We start from the raw sequence: 17108 nt of genomic DNA, 5'->3' as shown, positions 1-17108 counted from the left end.
GGAAAGGACAGACAGACAGCTGGCTGAGCTGAAGGGAGGGTCTGTTTTCCCTGCTCTTAGTTTACACTGAGCTCCCTGGGAAGCCAGGCTGCCTCCTCCCTCACTGCTGGGGCTTCCTCTCTACATCAAAGAAAGCAGAGCCACAAGGTTCCTGTGTCTTATGCCAGAGGACAGCCCTGGTTTTGCCCCAGGGCCTCTGATGGTGCTCAGGCTGTTGCTGGGTGCAGAGCAGTTCCCCAGTGTCAACACAGGGGTGACAGAGGGCAGCCAGGAGGCTGAAGCACTTCGTTTAGCTCGAAGCAGAGAAGACCACAGCAGTACAGGTTCACTTTAAGGTCTGCACAAGAAGGGAAAGTCTTTAACTCTGCTGCAGCCATCCCTTCTGGGCCTAAATCCATGAAATGAGGTCAGGAGAACTCAAGTTTCATTTCCCTGTACCCTTCACTCCCACAATTAGCAGCTGTTGCCTAAAAATACAGACCTAGTGGCTAAAATAACATGGCTACAAGGCTTTGCAATGCAACCACTGATCTGGCAGAGGCCTGGGCAGCAGCCTCTGAATGGCACCAGCAGCAGAAGGCATTTCTGTAACACCCAAGCAGCAGCTGAAGTGCTGCTGACGGCATCAGCCACAAACAACTTTCCTGGTCTAACCCTGGTCCAGCATTCAACACTTGGAGCTACAGAAGAAATGGCACAAGCTCAGTGTCCAGGCAGCTCCTGTGCACTGGAAGTGGAAGAGAAAGGCCTTGGCAGGACAGGGTCTGACCACCACTAAGCTGCCTTCACAGGGTGGGGACACATTGGACAGCCCTGGGTGGTTCCGGCCAACACAGCTGGAGGATGGATGGCTTCAGCCCTTACTATGGACAGGGAGACAAAATGAGGCTGACAAACCTAGTATAGACAGGGAAGGTTTATTCTCATCACTAACACCTGGGGGTTAGTTTGGAGGAACAAACTTAAGTCATCTTCAGACTGGGAGGAAAAGCAGGAGGTTTTTATTCCTCCCATAAACAAGAGAGCTGTAAAGAAAACTAAACCACAACAGCTGCTCACATTGAAGTCCACAGGAGTTTTGTTGTTTTTTTTTTTTCCATCTCCACACCAGTGTGCAAAGCCAGCCCTTCCCATTAAATAGAAGAATACATTCTGTCACCCTGGGACTGCAGCCAGGGCCAAAGTCTTCTAGCAGCCACTCAAAGGAAAAAACAAAAAACCAAAAACCAACAAAACCACAACAAAACACCTAAACAAAACAAATCTTCATAAAAGCACAGACCACTTCAGTTCTTGCAAGACTCTTCTCTGAGCATCATCCCTGCTCTACACCATAGGGCCTGGGGGGAACAGGACCCCAGGACAGCAGCAATACATGTGTGAAAAGGTCACTGGACAGGCTAGGAGGGACGTTGGGGTTCGTTGCAGAGCAGCAAGCACCCCCAGAGGGACACTGGCAGAGACTTAACCCACCAGGGAGGAGACTCAGCCCTGCTGCAGCCTCCACCAAGAGACCAACATCAGGAGCCTCCCAGGAATCAGCAACTCTGCCACCACAGATGTTTTTTGGGACATCTTGCAGCCAGACTGCTGTGGGACAAGAGCCACAAAGCCCCAGCAGCATGCTGAGAGCACATCCCTTCCTCAGGGCAGAACCAGTACTGGTAGAATGAAGAGGTAGGGCTGAGCTCACCCTCTTTGGCAGCTGGAAGAGTTTCCCCAAGGAAGACCCCACAGCCCTGTTTGCTATGGCTGTACCTTCAAGAGCCCAGACAACCACCCAGGGCATCTACTGGGGCTTTATTTCAGATTGGCAACATCCTACAGACAGGTGAGGGGCATGGCACAGTAAGACCAAGTTGGGTGCTGGCAAAAGGACCCACCCAGCACCCAGGACGCTGTGCCTGTGGGGTCTGCAGGACACAGCAGCAGCAAGAAATTGCTCCCCTCCAGCTGGTCTCAGAGCATGAGGGGAGCCTGACAGCTGGGACAACAGGCAAGGGACACTTGGAATCAGAACAAACATGCTTCCAGTCTGCTCCCAGTGGGTAAGACTCACCTGTAGGTATTTGAGATGTGGGCTGCACTCATCCTGGATGTGGCAGGTGCCGACACCCAGCTCTGATCAGGCACATTTTATTCAGACAGGAAATGTTTGGGTTTTCCTCATAAAGTGCAAGAAGTTTGCCTCTTACTGACTAGTCAACTAGAAGCATCACAACCCTCAGGAGGAGGAGGAGCAGGTGGGTGAGGAACACCTTATGTTCAGGAGCTCCCCACTCACTGGTCATTTGTCCTTCAGCAGGAGCTCTGGCTCAGATACGGCTCTGTAGAGCATGAATCCCATCTCATCGATTTCCTCTTCCAGCAGCTCACCCAGGAGGTTGATTTTGTGGTTGAAGTAGGAAGGCAGGACCCCTTTCTCCAGGTAGCCCACCAGCTCCTCGAGCACCTGCAGGAACCTGTCAGCCAGGCTCTCTTCTGCCCAGTCCAGAGTGGTGGCACTGAGGTGAAGCACGACGTGGGCCAAGGGGCTGCCGCTGAGCTTGTGCAGGGTGGGGTGGCTCCTGCAGACGCTGTCCAGGATGCGGAGGCAGAGCTGCCGCGCCCCGGAGTCGCCGGCATCCAGCTCCCTCACCTTCAATGCCTCTGCCCTGGCAAAGCTCTCAAGCCAGAGGTTTTCCACCAGTCCTTCAGGAGGGGCAGACAGAAGAACCCTGCCCTCCATTTCCACCATGGGGAAGAGAGTGATGCTCAGCTCCACCTGATCATGCTTGACTTCCAGCTTCAGATCCTGGGAGGCCACAACAGGGTAGATGACGCTCCCCAGCAGGCTGCCTATGGCCGGCCAGTTGATGGAAGCCACCAGCATCTTGTGGAGGCTCTCATTGAGTGTGTTGGAGGAGAGGTACTGGCCCACGATGAACCTGTCCCAGGGGCTAGACCCACGAGGGAAATACTCCAGGTCGGTTCTCTTGATCATCCAGTACTGGGGGTTCCTCACCACGGTGTCCTCTCCTGGGATGAGGCTCCAGAGCGTGGTGTCAAGGACCACTGGCAGCATGAAGTGGATGTGGTCAGCAGACAGAGCTCCAAGGCCATCAAGCAGGGGGCCACTGAGGAAGAGGCTGCCAAAGGGCAGCTCTGGGCACTTGCTCCGCAGGAAGTTCTGCAGTTGGGTGCAGATGCTCCCTGCCAGCTGTGGGGTGAGGGATGCCTGCACCTTGGGCACAGCCAGCCAGCTGCTGTAATGAGAGAGGAGCTTCTCCTGCAGTGTGAGGCAACGTGGAGGGCTAGGTTCCACCCGAGGAGTCTCCAGAGGGGCAGTGCAGACCTTGAGCTCTGTGAGAAAGGGATGGGGCAGAGTGGAGGGAGAAGTTCTGAGCAGATTGTCTGGAACCTGCAACAGCAGTTTCTCCTGGGGAGAGGCACATGCTGGGTGTCCAGCCCTCAGCCAACCTCTGAACGCAAGGCTGACCTTGCCAAGAGGGCCACCATCAAGTCCACTGACCTTCACAGCACTTCTCAGCCAAGGCAAAGCCCAGACTAACCTAAAAACCCAATAGCACCCAGCCTCACTCCTCAGCTAGAGGGCCAGGCCAAGCATCAGCAACCAGGCAGGGGACTCACTGCCAGGGTCCCTACCAGCTCCAGCTTGCTCTGATGCCTGCCTGATCGCTCGAGTCCTGCAAATCCCAGTCCAGCATCTCAGGATCTGCTCTGCACTCAGCTGGGCTGCTTTCCCACTGGGAAAAATTGTCTGTGTAGGCAGTGGGACAAGGCAGCCTTTGTCTGTGGCAGCTCCTGAGCCCACCTCTAGGCAGGGCTGACCCAGAAAACAGGCAGAGCAGACACTGCTTCAGAGGAAACAAAGCCCCAGCAGCCTCCACCATGCTGCAGCAGCCCAGGATGTTATGGGAGGTGCTCTTACTGTGGGCATTGCCTAAAAAGGGGTTGCAGCTCCTGAGCCTCCCAGGGGGGAGGGCACAACCGGGTCAGCTTTCTGGATGCCAAACTAAAAATAACCTGGAGCTCCCAGAGCGCCAGGAGCAGTGGCGCAGCCAGCCTGGAGCACATCAAGGTGATCCTCCTGACCACGGTGAGAGCTGGCACAAACACTGTGAGCCTCACCTGGCACTGCTGGCCGAGCTGGAGAGAGTAGAGGCACACTGAGGTCTTCCCTTCTCTGCTTCTTGGGAGGTTTTGGTGTTGCCTTGATCAAGGCCAAGTCTTGCCAGCTCTCCTCCAGGGTCTTCTGCTCAGCTTTGGGGTCACCATCATCTCGAGGGCTGGTGGCTCGGTCAATCAGCTGGAAGGATGGAAAACCCACTCAGATGAGTTATTATCTTTGTACCATTTCCCCACAGTCACACTCTGAATTAGTGGGGACAGCAGCCCCTCTGGAACACACAGCCCCACGCAGGGCTTCTGCTAGCAAAAATACACAGTTTTGGAGGGCACAAAGGTGCACATTCCCTTCCTGCAGATTTTAAGTGGAAAACAGTCAAGTGTCCACATGGGAATTAAGCCCAAGGTGCCTTTCTGGGTGGGATATTGTATTTCAAACATAGAATATTAGAGTTATTAAGGGTGGAAAAGACATCTAAGATCATTGAGTCCAACCATCAACCCAACACCACCATGACCACTACACCATGACCCAAACGCCACGTCTACAAGTTTTTTAAATACCCCCAAGCTTGGTGGCTCCACCATGTCCCTGGGCAGGCCTGTTCCAATGCCTGATTGTACTGTTCTGGGTGACTAGGGTGCAGGGCTGTTTGTGTCCGCACAGGCTGGGACCTGGCATCTGCATGCCCACAGTACCAGCACCATTTCTGCCAAACTCAAGGACCCAGCTCTACAACTGGGGAGAAGCCAGCAGGGTCGGAGTGTTATCTTCCTCTGCTGCAGCCAGGGACCAAAGCACTTCTCCTCCACAGGACAGCCCAGCCCAGCCCATATTCCAGGCCCTTACCCTCTTGACGACCAGCGTGGCGATGGCCAGCACAGCCGCGCCGCTTACGCCCAGCACCAGCCTGGCGTTGGCCAACAGCAGGTCGAGGACACTGCCCAGCCCACTGTCATCCTCCCGCTTGCCCCGCTGACGCGTGAACTCGGCCATGGCCCCTCTGCAGAGACGGAGAGAGAGGAGCAGCAAAGGTGTCACCCTGGATGGGGTGTCTCCAGGGGACGCCGAGCCCGTGGAACGGGGTTCTTTTTTGGAGGGAAACGGGGGATTCTGTGGAACTCACCCCCCGGCTCCCTTCCTCCGCCGGGGCAAAGGCTCCTGGGTGCAGCGGAGGAGCAAGGGTCACATAGGAGAAGGGTGCCCCAGGAGAAAGGAAGACTCACCCGCTCCTCGCCTATGCCGGGGGAAAGCGGCAGTTCTGGGGTGCGGTGTGGCGGTAGCCAGACCCACGGCCTGCGCCCCCCGGGAGGGGGACCGGGACGGAGCCTCCGGGGCGACCCAGAACCACGGGCACCGCCTGGGGCCGCCTCCGAGCCCCGACCCGCCCGAGGCGGGGACCAGACGGACCCAGACCAGACACCAGCGGACCCGGACCGGTACCAACTCCCAAGCCCTCCCCGCACTCACCCCTGGTGCTGCCGGCGACCCGCGCGTGCCGGCGCTACGCACCCTGCCCTCCACCAACGCTAACCAATAAGAGCCCAGCTTGATGCGGCCCCGCCCAGACGCGCACGGAAGCTGATCCCGGCCCCGCCCCCTCTACGTGTGACGTTGCCGTCGGAGGCGTGGCCTGAGCGTGGATGAAGGGGCGTGGTTAGACCGGGCGGGGCTCCGCCCGGTCCCTCCGCTCGGTCCCTCCGCCCTTCCGCTGCCTGCGCCGCCATGGCAGCCACCGGGGTCCTGCCCTTTGTCCGCGGCGTCGATCTTAGCGGCAACGACTTCAAGGTGCGGGGAGAGGGAAACGGGGGGTACCGGGGAATGAGGGGACAGCCTGGCTCCAGGCCCTGAGCGATGGGAGAGTCCCAGCCCAGACCCCGCAGGGCCCTGTCAGACCCGGTCTGGCCCCGGGGGCTACGTGTTGTCACTCCTCCGGTCCTGCTCTTGGTCCCTGATCTCATAGGTACTGTAGGGCCTGGAGATCTCTGAGTCCCCCAGCCCATGAGACCCCAGATGATGTTGGTCCTTCAGCTCCCACCCCCATAGGACTGGACGATCCCAGTCCTCCAGCTTCCAATTCCACAGGACTGGGTGATCCCAGCCCCACAGATCCCAACTCCATAAAACTGAGTAATCCTGCCCTCTCAACTCCTCCTACCAGAGGACTGGGAAATTCAGACTCCCTCAAGTCCCAGTCCCATAGGACTGGGCCACCTCAGCCTTCCAGCACCCATTCCCGTAAGACTGGATGTTCTCAGTCCCCTCAGGTCCTAATCTCATTGGCCTGGGCAATTCCAAGCCTCCCTTCAACCTCATAGCGCTAGTCAGACTGTTGCCCAGATCTTCACCCTGCAGGGCTGGTGGTTTTCTCACCCTCCTCTTCCTCCTGGCAGGGTGGCTACTTCCCAGAGCATGTGAAGGCAATGACCAGCCTGCGCTGGCTGAAGCTGAACCGCACAGGGCTCTGCTACCTGCCTGAGGAGCTTGCTGCCCTCCAGAAGCTGGTGAGTGGCGCATTTTGGGCAGGGAATGGGGTTCAAATGGCTCCCACTGGGAGTGCAGGGTCAAACCAGGGCCCTCTGCACCCCTGCTGAGAGGCTGGTGCCTGCCAGCCCCATGGCTCATCAGTGGATGCTCTGGTGTCTAATAATAGGGCTGAGCTACAACCTGTGGTTGAAATTGGATGCAGCAGTGGGGTTGAGACAAGCTTGTACTCAGTTTCACCTCATTTTCCTAGAAAACCAGACCAAACCCCTTCCTTACATCCTCTGCCCTTTAATGGAAAGGATGTGTGAAAGTTTAGTACAGGGAGGGTTAAGGTTTGGGGCTTTTTTCTTCCTCCTCCTTTGCTAAAAAATACAAAGAGGAGGAGCTGGCTGCTGCCTGGCTTTGTTTTTTGGGCGGCTTGAGTTTTCTGCATATCTAGGTCCTTGGTGGAGTCTTTGTCTGCTCTTTGCTTTGGTGTTGTCCTGCAGCATGTTCTGGACATTGTTAAATCGCTGTTGGACAAACACAACACTTCAAACACTGCCAGAAGTCCTCATCACTGGGTGTGCCCTGCTCAGCAGCAGGGAAATCCTCTGTGCTTCTTGGAGCTGTGCTCCCACCAGTCCTACCAGATGCTCCTGAGCCATGGCTAGACTGAAAAGCTGGCATCTTGCCCACAGTCTGCCAGTTCCTCGCTTTCCTGAGCAGGTAGCAGCCGGGTGGTGATGCCCAGAGGAAAACAACATTTCCCCTGGGCTCTCCTCCAGCCTTGCCAGTCCCAACACATCTGTCTGTTCCCAAGACACCCCATGAAGCATATCCAAGGCTGAGGGGCTGTTTGCTCAAGGGCTGTATGGGTCTGCCACAAGCCAGCTCAGGAGCAGTCCATAGCCCCCCAAACCCTGCAGCAGGGCTGGGAGGCCTCACCCAACTCGGTCCCAGTGATGCAGGGGCAGTATGGACACTCTGGAATCAACCAACCAGTTTGAGCCTGGCAGTATTCCAACAGCCTTGTGTGGCTGAGGGCTGAGCTCACCCCATGCCTCCACAAGCTCACAACTCTCCTGGATCAAGGAGCGCCCAGATCAGTGTGGGGCAGCTGGCCACTACCCAACAAAGCCCTGGCTCCCCTTTGCTTACTGAGGCTTGTATGGGGCTTCCCTGCAGGAACACCTTTCTGTGAGTCACAACAACCTCACCACACTCCATGGTGAGCTCTCTGGCCTGCCCTGCCTCCGGGTAAGTGTCCCCCTCATACATCCCACTTGCATCAGGGTTTGGTGTCCCCAGGGCACCTCTCAGCTGGGGCCTGGCCACCCTGGTGGGCTCAGAGGCACTGGGGAGTGGCTGCAGTTGTGCTTCTCTCTGACCTTTCAAGGCGATTGTGGCTCGTGCAAACTGCCTGAAGAACTCAGGAGTCCCTGATGATATCTTCCAGCTGGATGACCTCTCAGTGCTGGTAAGTGAAGACTCTTCTCTAAGCCAGCTCAGACTCCTGGGGCCTGCTCATGTGCCTTAGTGGTCCCTCGTGCCCCATAGGAGGTGTGGTGGGGCTGAGGAATGTCCAGGGGAAAGGCAGTAAATCAGGGCTCCTTGCTTGCTCCCTTCAACTGTGGGTGCCCAGGCCATAACTGGCTTTCCCCCAGCAACAGAGTGCATTAAGAAGAGTGTGGCCAGCAGGTTCAAGGAAGATTCTCTTCCCCCTTTACTCTGCTCTAGTGAGGTCACATCTGGAGTACTGAGTCTAGCTGTGGGCTCCCCAGTTCAAGAGAGAGAGAGGGAACTAGTGGAGAGAGACCAGATGAGGGGCCTGGAGCATTTCTGTGAGAAGGAAAGGCTGAGAGACCTGGGGCTGTTTAGCCTGTAGAAGAGCAGCCTGAGGTTGCAGGGCAAGAAGATGGAGCCAGACTCTTTTCAGTGGTGCCCAGTATGCCCCAGAAATACCCCTCAGTCCTTGGGTTTCTGTGGTGGTTGCTGGATGTGGGGCAGGGGGTGATGCTTGCTTTGCTCTCCTGTTTGCCCCAGGACCTGAGCTACAACCAGCTCACAGAATGTCCCCGGGAACTGGAAAATGCCAAGAACATGCTGGTCCTCAACCTTGGCCACAACAGGTGGGTCCAGGCCAGGGCAACCATCTCCATCTATCTTTGGCCACCTCCATCCATTACCCCCCTTCATTCCTGGTCCTGCTCTCTGCCCCTCTTCGAGGAACACCTGGGACTGGTGCAGGTCCTGGGCAGCCCTGAAGATCTCCATATCCCTGCAGCATCGAGACCATCCCCAACCAGCTCTTCATCAACCTGACAGACCTGCTCTACCTCGACCTGAGCAACAACAAGCTGGAGAGCCTCCCCCCACAGCTGAGACGCCTGGTCCACCTCCAGACCCTCATCCTCAACAACAACCCCCTCCTGCATGCACAGCTCCGGTAAGGTCCCATTTGCCAGGCTGGAGTCCACAATGCCAGGACTGGGCCAGGTACCTGCTCCAGTCCTAACATGACAACGGCCCTGTGGTTCTTGGTGGTCCACAGGCAGCTCCCAGCCATGACAGCCTTGCAGACCCTCCACCTGAGGAACACGCAGCGCACGCAGAGCAACCTGCCCACTAGCCTCGAGGGCCTGGTGAACCTGGCAGGTAGGACCTGGGCACCCAGCCCCTCGGTGCACCAGGGGCTCTCTGAGGGTCTGGTTGGTGGCCTCACCTCATTGTCTGCCCCCAGATGTGGACCTGTCCTGCAATGACCTCAGTCGCGTCCCCGAGTGCCTCTACACCCTGGGCAGCCTGCGGCGCCTCAACCTCAGCAGCAACCAGATCACGGAGCTGTCCCTCTGCATTGACCAGTGGGGCCAGCTGGAGACCCTCAACCTGTCCCGCAACCAGCTCACCTCCTTGCCTGTACGTCCCTCTCCCTTCTTGGTGTCCCTGCCCTTCCCCCCATGCTACTGGACTCTCCCTCAACCCAGTATCTCCTCCTTCCCCAGTCAGCCATCTGCAAGCTGACCAAGCTGAAGAAGATGTACCTGAACTCCAACAAGCTGGACTTTGATGGGATCCCCTCAGGCATTGGCAAGCTTGTGAACCTTGAGGAGTTCATGGCGGCCAACAACAACCTGGAGCTCATCCCTGAGAGTCTGTGCAGGTAGGGGACAGCCAACAGCCAGGTCTGTTGTGTCCCTGAGAGGGGACACGGGGACTGTGTGGTGATGTCTCTGAAGGACATGCCCCTGGCCTGGCCTGTCACCAGTGTGCTCATGTCCCACAGGTGCTCCAAGCTGAGGAAGCTGGTGCTGAACAAGAACCGCTTGGTAACGCTGCCAGAGGCCATCCACTTCCTGACAGATGTGGAGGTGAGAGCCTAACATCCTCTTTGCCTCAGGATCCCAGGGCTGTAGGGTGGGATGAGGACAGAGAGGTTTGGAGTGAACTCTGGCATACAGTTCAGCCTTGGCAGGTGGTAGACTTAAGGCTCCTTCTGTATCCCTTCACCTCACTGGAGTACAGGGTGCTCCAGAGGTCTCCTTTCTCATGCTGTATCCTTTGTGCTCCTTCAGAGCAGTGAGTCTCCCTTCTCCTCCTCGGCAGGTCCTGGACGTGCGTGAGAACCCCAACCTGGTGATGCCCCCGAAGCCGGTGGATCGGACGTCGGAGTGGTACAACATCGACTTCTCCCTGCAGAACCAGCTCCGCCTGGCCGGAGCGTCCCCGGCCACTGTTGCGGCCGCTGCTGCAGGTACGTGTGCAGGGACGTGGGAGACAGCCCCTGCCTTGGGAGCAGTCTGGGAGAGGCTGGGAAATGAGATATGCCCCACACAAGGTGTGGGTGTCCTGGCTGTCCCTCACCCTGTCCCTGTGTCCCCAGGGAGTGGCAACAAAGACCCCCTGGCTCGCAAGATGCGGCTCCGGCGGCGCAAGGACTCTGCTCAGGATGACCAGGCCAAGCAGGTGCTGAAGGGGATGTCAGACGTGGCTCAGGAGAAGAACAAGAAGATAGAGGTAGAGTTTGGGGTGGGAGAAGGGCCTAGACAGCACCGCAATGCCCTTGTTTCACCCTGGGTGGTGGCAAAGACCCAGTTGCCCCCAGCTTGGTGATTTGTCCCCACCCCTGCAGGAGAGCGGGGAGGCAAAGGCACCAGACCTGAAGACACGGCGCTGGGACCAGGGCCTGGAGAAGCCACAGTTGGACTACTCAGAGTTCTTCAGCGAGGACGTGGGGCAGCTGCCTGGCCTCTGCGTCTGGCAGATCGAGAACTTCGTGCCCACGCTGGTGGATGAGGCTTTTCACGGCAAGTTCTACGAGGCCGACTGCTACATCGTGCTGAAGGTACCTGAGGAGGAGCCAGGGTCTGCCTCGTCCCTGCAGCAGGCCTGCAGCCATCCCATCTCACACCCTGTTCTTCCCCAGACTTTCCTGGATGAGAATGGTTCCCTCAGCTGGGAGATCTACTACTGGATCGGGCAGGAGGCCACACTGGACAAGAAGGCCTGCTCTGCCATCCACGCCGTCAACCTCCGCAACTACCTGGGGGCCGAGTGCCGCAGCATCCGTGAGGAGATGGGGGATGAGAGCGAGGAGTTCCTTCAGGTTGGGCCAACCCCTGCCCCTCCATAGTCCCCAGCCCTGCCTTTCCCACCCTCACCCCCATCCCTGCCCTCAGGTTTTCGACAATGACATCTCCTACATCGAGGGTGGCACAGCCAGTGGCTTCTTCACCGTTGAGGACACACAGTATGTCACCAGGTACTGCTGGGGCTGGTACTAGGGGAATGCTTGGGGCAGGTGATGCCCCATGTCCCACCATGGCCACCTCTCCCCCAGGCTGTACCGTGTCTACGGGAAGAAGAATGTCAAGCTGGAGCCAGTGGCCCTGAAAGGCACATCACTGGACCCACGGTGAGCAGCCATAGGACAAAGGGGCTGTGTGAGGGGACAGGGCGCTGGCAAGATCCACCCAAGACATCACAGCTTCAGCTCTGGGGTGCAAATTGGCCATGCCACCACCTTCCTACAAGGATGTGGGTCCAAACCCCACTTGGCATCTCCACAAGGACCTCCAGGGTAGGGAGGATGTTCAGCACACCCTGCTCTCATGACTCTTTTCATACCTCTGCATCTGTCAGGTTTGTCTTCCTCCTGGACCACGGCCTCAACCTCTTTGTGTGGCGTGGGAGCCAGGCCACACTGAGCAGCACCACCAAAGCCAGGTAGGGCTGGTTGAGGAGGGGATCTGGGGGGCTGTGAGGAGCCCATCTGCCATCTCACCCTCTCTGCTGCAGGCTCTTCGCTGAGAAGATCAACAAGAACGAGCGGAAGGGCAAGGCAGAGATCACACTGCTCACCCAGGGCCAGGAGACCCCTGACTTCTGGGAGGTGCTGGGGGGGCAGCCCGAGGAGATCCGGCCCTGCGTCCCTGATGACTTCCAGCCCCACAAGCCCAAGCTGTACAAGGTGGGGAGATGCCCTCTGTAGGGCCATAGGCATGCCAGCACCCCTCTCACCCATGTCCCTGTCCTCTCCACAGGTTGGCCTGGGCCTGGGCTACCTGGAGCTGCCCCAGATCAACTACAAGCTCTCAGTGGAGCACAAGAAGAGGCTGAAGGCTGATCTGATGCCAGAGATGCGCCTGGTAGGATGGGGTGGGGAGGTTCTCCCAGTCTGACCAGCGAGACTGGTTTCATGCCCCCTCTGCCTCCAGCTGTGCCCTAGGGGAGGCAGGTTCGGCCAGCAGGGCCTGGGCGGGGGAGGTTTTGCTTTTCCTGGCTGTCTTTTGGGATCAGGCAGGCTGTTTTCCAGCTGGGAAAGCCCTCGGGTGCCTGACCTCCTTCTCCCTGGGGTGTCCTCAGCTGCAGAGCCTGCTGGACACCAAGAGCGTGTACATCCTGGACTGCTGGTCCGACGTCTTCATCTGGATCGGGAGGAAGTCTCCGCGGCTGGTGCGGGCGGCGGCGCTGAAGCTGAGCCAGGAGCTGTGCACCATGCTGCACCGGCCCAAGCACGCCATGGTCACCAGGAACTTAGAGGGCACCGAGTGCCAGGTAGGGCAGCCCACAGCGGGGGACCTCCAGGGAAGGAGATGCAAGCCCAACCTGCAGCCCACAAGTCTGGGCCTCCAGAGAAGGAGATGCAAGTGCTGGGTGTCACGAAGGGTGCTGTGGCCCTGAGTGCTGTAGCTGCTCCACTCTCTAGGTGTTCAAGTCCAAGTTCAAGAACTGGGATGATGTCCTGCGGGTGGATTACACCCGCAATGCCGAGACAGTGCTGCAGGAGGGTGGCCTCGCTGGCAAGGTCCGCAAGGATGCTGAGAAGAAGGACCAGATGAAGGCTGACCTCACGGCACTCTTCCTGCCCCGCCAGCCCCCCATGCCCCTGAGCGAGGTAGGGCTAAGGACTGTCCTGTGGGCCCCCTCACACCGCTGGGATGGGTGCTGAGGGAGGGGCCGGCCGGCTGCTGGTTGACACAGCACGTTGCGGGTCCCAGGCAGAGCAGCTGATGGAAGAGTGGAACGAGGACCTGGATGGCATGGAGGGCTTCGTGCTGGAGGGCAAGAAATTCGCTCGCCTGCCCGAGGAGGAGTTTGGCCACTTCCACACCCACGACTGCTATGTCTTCCTCTGCAGGTGACACCTGGCTCGTCCCCTTGCTGGGGCTGCTGGATCCCCCTCATCCTCCTATCTCCCTGCCCAGATCTCCAGTCTGCCCTACCCCTCACATCACCTCCTGTTCCTGCCCTCAGGTACTGGGTGCCAGTGGAGTATGAGGAAGAAGATGAGAAGAAGAAGAAGAGTGAAGGCAAAGGGGAAGAGGAAGGTGAGGAAGAGGAGGAGGAGAAGCAGCCCGAGGAAGACTTCCAGTGCATCGTCTACTTCTGGCAGGGCCGGGAGGCCTCCAACATGGGCTGGCTGACCTTCACCTTCAGCCTCCAGAAGAAGTTTGAGAGTCTCTTCCCTGGCAAGCTGGAGGTGACCCTGCTGTGTGCTCCAGGGGGTGATACAAGGGTGCTCCAGCTTTGACTCACTTCTCTGCTCCCCAGGCTAGGGGCAGGGATAGCAGCAGAGAGGGGGCCGGCAGGGGGCTATGTTGTGGGGGTTCTAATGATCCTGCTGCCACCACCCCTGGCCAGGTCGTGCGCATGACCCAGCAGCAGGAGAACCCCAAGTTCCTCTCACACTTCAAGAGGAGGTTTGTCATCCACCGGGGCAAGCGGAAGGACAGGGCCAGCCCACCCCAGCCCAGCCTCTACCACATCCGCACCAACGGTGGTGCTCTCTGCACCAGGTCAGCTCTACTGGGGGCTGCTCAGGGCCAGGCAGCACCCGTGGGTGCTGGGCTGCTGCTGGGCACTGCTCCCTGACTCTGCCTCCTGGGCTTCATTACTAGGTGCATCCAGATCAACACAGATGCTGGGCTGCTCAACTCAGAGTTTTGCTTCATCCTCAAGGTACTGCTGATGGCTGAGCATCCTCAGGGGGTGCTCAGCCACTTGCCTCCCCCTCCCTGCTTGGGCAGCTCTGACTCTCTGTGCTCCCCCAGGTGCCCTTTGAGAGCACGGACAACCAGGGCATTGTCTACACCTGGGTGGGCCGGGCTGCTGACCCTGATGAGGCCAAGCTGGCCGAGGACATCATGAACCACATGTTTGATGACTCCTACAGCAAGCAGGTGAGCAGGTGGGGAGCAGAGTAGGGCTCAACAGCAGCTTACTTGGGTGGCAGCAACCTCCAAGACAGGGAACAGCCACACTCAGCACTGTCTCTGCTCTCACAGGTGATCAATGAGGGAGAAGAACCTGAGAACTTCTTCTGGGTGGGTATTGGGAGCCAAAAGCCTTACGATGAGGATGCTGAATACATGAAGCACTCCCGGCTCTTTAGGTGGGTCCAGCAGGTGCTGGGCTGTCTGTGCTGGTCCCCTTGCTCCTTGCAGTACCCTGACACATGCTGGCCTTCACTAGGGGCTCAGTCCTTCCAAACTGGCCAGGACACAGCTGCCCATGACAGGCAAAGCTCCTCTCCCACCTCTGTCCATTGCTGGGCTTGAACTGGCTGAAACAGCTGCTCCATCGTGCCCCTTTCTTCTGCACAGGCTGTTCTAACAAACTCAGCTCTTTGATGTGGTCCCTTCCTCGCTGTCCCTGCAGGTGCTCCAACGAGAAGGGCTATTTCTCTGTGTCTGAGAAGTGCTCTGATTTCTGCCAAGATGACCTGGCTGATGATGACATCATGCTGCTGGACAACGGGCGAGAGGTGGGTCTGAGTCTGGCTCTGAGTCCATGAGGCTGTTTTCCTAGATCCAAGGACAGCACAGCAGGGACCAGATCTCTTAGTGACTCCATGTATCCTTCCTGCAGGTCTACATGTGGGTGGGCACCCAGACCAGCCAAGTGGAGATAAAGCTAAGCCTCAAGGCATGCCAGGTAGGGCCTCCCTCCTGCTTGCTGCAGGGGTGGGCATGATTTGAGCTTCACTTACCTTTGGGGCTCTGTGAATGGTGGTGAAGAGCAACCAGGAGCCCCCTCAGGGTGGGAAGCATCAAACCCTGGAGGTGGGTGAGGGTTGGGGACCCCCACGGCTGTGTTCTGCCCCAGGTCTACATCCAGCACATGCGCTCCAAGGACCCGAGTCACCCCCGCAAGCTCCGGCTGGTGCGGAAAGGCAACGAGCCCTGGCCCTTCACCCGCTGCTTCCACGCCTGGAGCGTCTTCCGCAAGCCACCTGCCTAAGCTGGGGACACCTAGGGGACCCCCAGGGCACCCCCAGAGCTTCAGCCACGGCCCCACCATGGCTGAACCCCCCCCAGACCCCTGCACTGCCACACACATCTGCTCCCAGCCAAGCAGGGAGCTGCTTGGAGCTGCTTCTCCCCAAGCTGGGAGCACTGGGGCTGCCCCTCAGGCCCCACCTTCTCCCACCACGGGGCCCAGCACCACCCCTGCCCTTCCTGGGGAGGTCATACAGGTGCTGTGGGCCCCTGTTACACCCTACTTGGGGATGCTGCTGCTCCAAGCCAGTGCTGAGCTCTCCCTGCAAGTGGTGGGCAGGATGGTTTCCCAGTTTGGGATGCTTTGCTGAAGAGCACTGGGGGGAAGCAAGAGGGGGGGGATTTAGGGGCCTTACAGCCAGCCCTGCTGTCCTGGGCACGGGATGGACCCCCAGTGAGGGCCAGCCCCGTGGTATCATATCAATAAAGGCTGCACTTCTCACGCTGAGGCTGTGCCATGCTCTGACTGTGCCCATCTTGCCCCTAAGTTGGGTCCCCACACACCCTGATCCTGTAGCTCTCAGGGCAAGGGTGCTCTTGGCACCCACCCCAGCTTCAACTGCACTGCCCAGGCTCCCCAAACACCCACAGCCTGGGAAGCTGATATTAAATGCTTTATTTTCAATATTAAAAACCAGTATTTTTAATAACTAAACAATGCTAAAGTCATCTTACCAAAAAAAAAAAAAAAAAAAAAAAAAAAAAAGGATGAGGTGTGGAGTGGGGAGAGGGGAGGGGTTGTTCTACCAGGGACACTGCAGCCCCGGCCTCGGTAGGCAGCGATGGGGCCTGGCCCTCCCCACCACAGCCACACATGTACCGCAAAAGAGCCTGGGGTGGGGGGGTCCAAAATGGCCCCAGAGCCCCAAAAGGAGAGGGACAGGTGCCAGGCGCCAGGCTGAGCCCTGGAGCCACACAGAAGGGGACAGAGCCAGTGTCACCACAGTCCCCTGTAAGGATGAGGCTGGACTGGGGAGCCTGGGGGTGGGAATTTGGCACAGTGAGATCTCCCCAGGGTGGGGCAGGAGGGGCCTGGGGCATCCCTATCTGCTTCCCCCCCGCCCAGCACCAGCATGGACCAGGGGGCAGGAGCTGGTGTCCCACACCATCTGCAGTGTGATCCCAACCCAAACACACCCATGGCAGGAATTAGTGTCAGAAAGGAGCAGCAGGCACCAAGCCCAACCTGGAGAATAGCCCTTGGAGAAGTCACTAAGAGAAAAAGGCCACCTGTGACCCCTCCCCATGTCCCTCAAGCCCTCTAGTGCCCACTTGGAAGCCAGGAGGGGTCCATGCTGGGCTCCCCTGGGAAGGGGACAGTCCCTGTGTGGCAGCCAGAGTCTCCCAGCAGGCTGGGGAGGGGGCTGTAAACTGCAGGGGCCGGGAATGTAAACACAGACCAAGGGACAAGGGGGGTTGTTCCCGGGGGTCCTGGCCCTCCACCTCCCCAAGGGACCAAAACCAGGGTGGGGACCAGGAGGGTTCACAAGCCCCATCCCTCCCCATGGAGCTGGGGAGCAGCAGCATCCCCTGGGAAGGGCGCTCTGGGGCAGGGGACAGTGACACTTGAGCGTGTATAAAAAAGGACAATTATCTTCCCCGGGAAGAGTTTGTGCATCATGGCCCCCCCGGCTCGGGGCCGGCATGGGGGTGACTGGGCAGGGGGTGCAGGGGTGTGCCGGAGCCGGGACGCGGATGTTAGAGAAGAGGCAAATCTACGTTAGGCAGGGAGG

The 17108-nt window shown here is 58.4% G+C and overlaps 2 protein-coding genes across 3 annotated transcripts; one reads left to right on the top strand and one right to left on the bottom strand.

The window, feature by feature from the left end:
• Positions 1–915: 915 nt before the first annotated feature.
• Positions 916–5125, bottom strand: MIEF2 (mitochondrial elongation factor 2). The gene is made up of 3 exons (XM_054391081.1): positions 4979–5125; positions 4132–4309; positions 916–3342 (listed from the first exon to the last, which is right to left on the bottom strand). Exons 1-3 carry the CDS (start codon positions 5123–5125, stop codon positions 2288–2290), a joined length of 1380 nt encoding a protein of 459 aa, XP_054247056.1. The 3' UTR covers positions 916–2287.
• A 729-nt stretch (positions 5126–5854) lies between these two features.
• Positions 5855–16007, top strand: FLII (FLII actin remodeling protein). Of its 2 annotated transcripts, XM_054391018.1 has the most exons (30): positions 5855–5917; positions 6523–6633; positions 7784–7855; positions 7995–8075; positions 8642–8727; positions 8883–9044; positions 9150–9253; positions 9339–9514; positions 9601–9758; positions 9882–9966; positions 10202–10349; positions 10479–10612; positions 10728–10940; positions 11022–11201; positions 11275–11357; positions 11436–11510; positions 11738–11821; positions 11894–12065; positions 12139–12243; positions 12461–12652; positions 12804–12992; positions 13096–13235; positions 13352–13577; positions 13739–13893; positions 13996–14056; positions 14149–14277; positions 14383–14489; positions 14756–14861; positions 14966–15031; positions 15203–16007. In XM_054391018.1, exons 1-30 carry the CDS (start codon positions 5855–5857, stop codon positions 15335–15337), a joined length of 3798 nt encoding a protein of 1265 aa, XP_054246993.1. In that variant the 3' UTR covers positions 15338–16007. The 2 variants fall into 2 exon arrangements, with proteins under 2 accessions (XP_054246993.1, XP_054246994.1); XM_054391019.1 differs by lacking the exon at positions 8883–9044.
• Positions 16008–17108: the final 1101 nt, after the last annotated feature.

The sequence above is a fragment of the Indicator indicator genome, chromosome 22, assembly GCF_027791375.1.
Source record: "Indicator indicator isolate 239-I01 chromosome 22, UM_Iind_1.1, whole genome shotgun sequence".
Lineage (NCBI taxonomy): Eukaryota > Metazoa > Chordata > Aves > Piciformes > Indicatoridae > Indicator > Indicator indicator.
This window is presented reverse-complemented; position numbering and strand designations above follow the sequence as displayed.

Bases quoted from the DNA above. Each gene is read 5' to 3' on its own strand.
- FLII (XM_054391018.1), top strand. From the start codon at position 5,855: ATGGCAGCCACCGGGGTCCTGCCCTTTGTCCGCGGCGTCGATCTTAGC. The intron at 9,254-9,338 runs GTAGGACCTGGG...GTCTGCCCCCAG, and splicing joins GGGCCTGGTGAACCTGGCAG to ATGTGGACCTGTCCTGCAAT. The intron at 9,759-9,881 runs GTAGGGGACAGC...CATGTCCCACAG, and splicing joins ATCCCTGAGAGTCTGTGCAG to GTGCTCCAAGCTGAGGAAGC.
- MIEF2 (XM_054391081.1), bottom strand. From the start codon at position 5,125: ATGGCCGAGTTCACGCGTCAGCGGGGCAAGCGGGAGGATGACAGTGGG. The intron at 4,310-4,978 runs GTAAGGGCCTGG...CCATCCTTCCAG, and splicing joins CCACGCTGGTCGTCAAGAGG to CTGATTGACCGAGCCACCAG. The intron at 3,343-4,131 runs GTGAGGCTCACA...CCTTTCTCACAG, and splicing joins AGCTCGGCCAGCAGTGCCAG to AGCTCAAGGTCTGCACTGCC.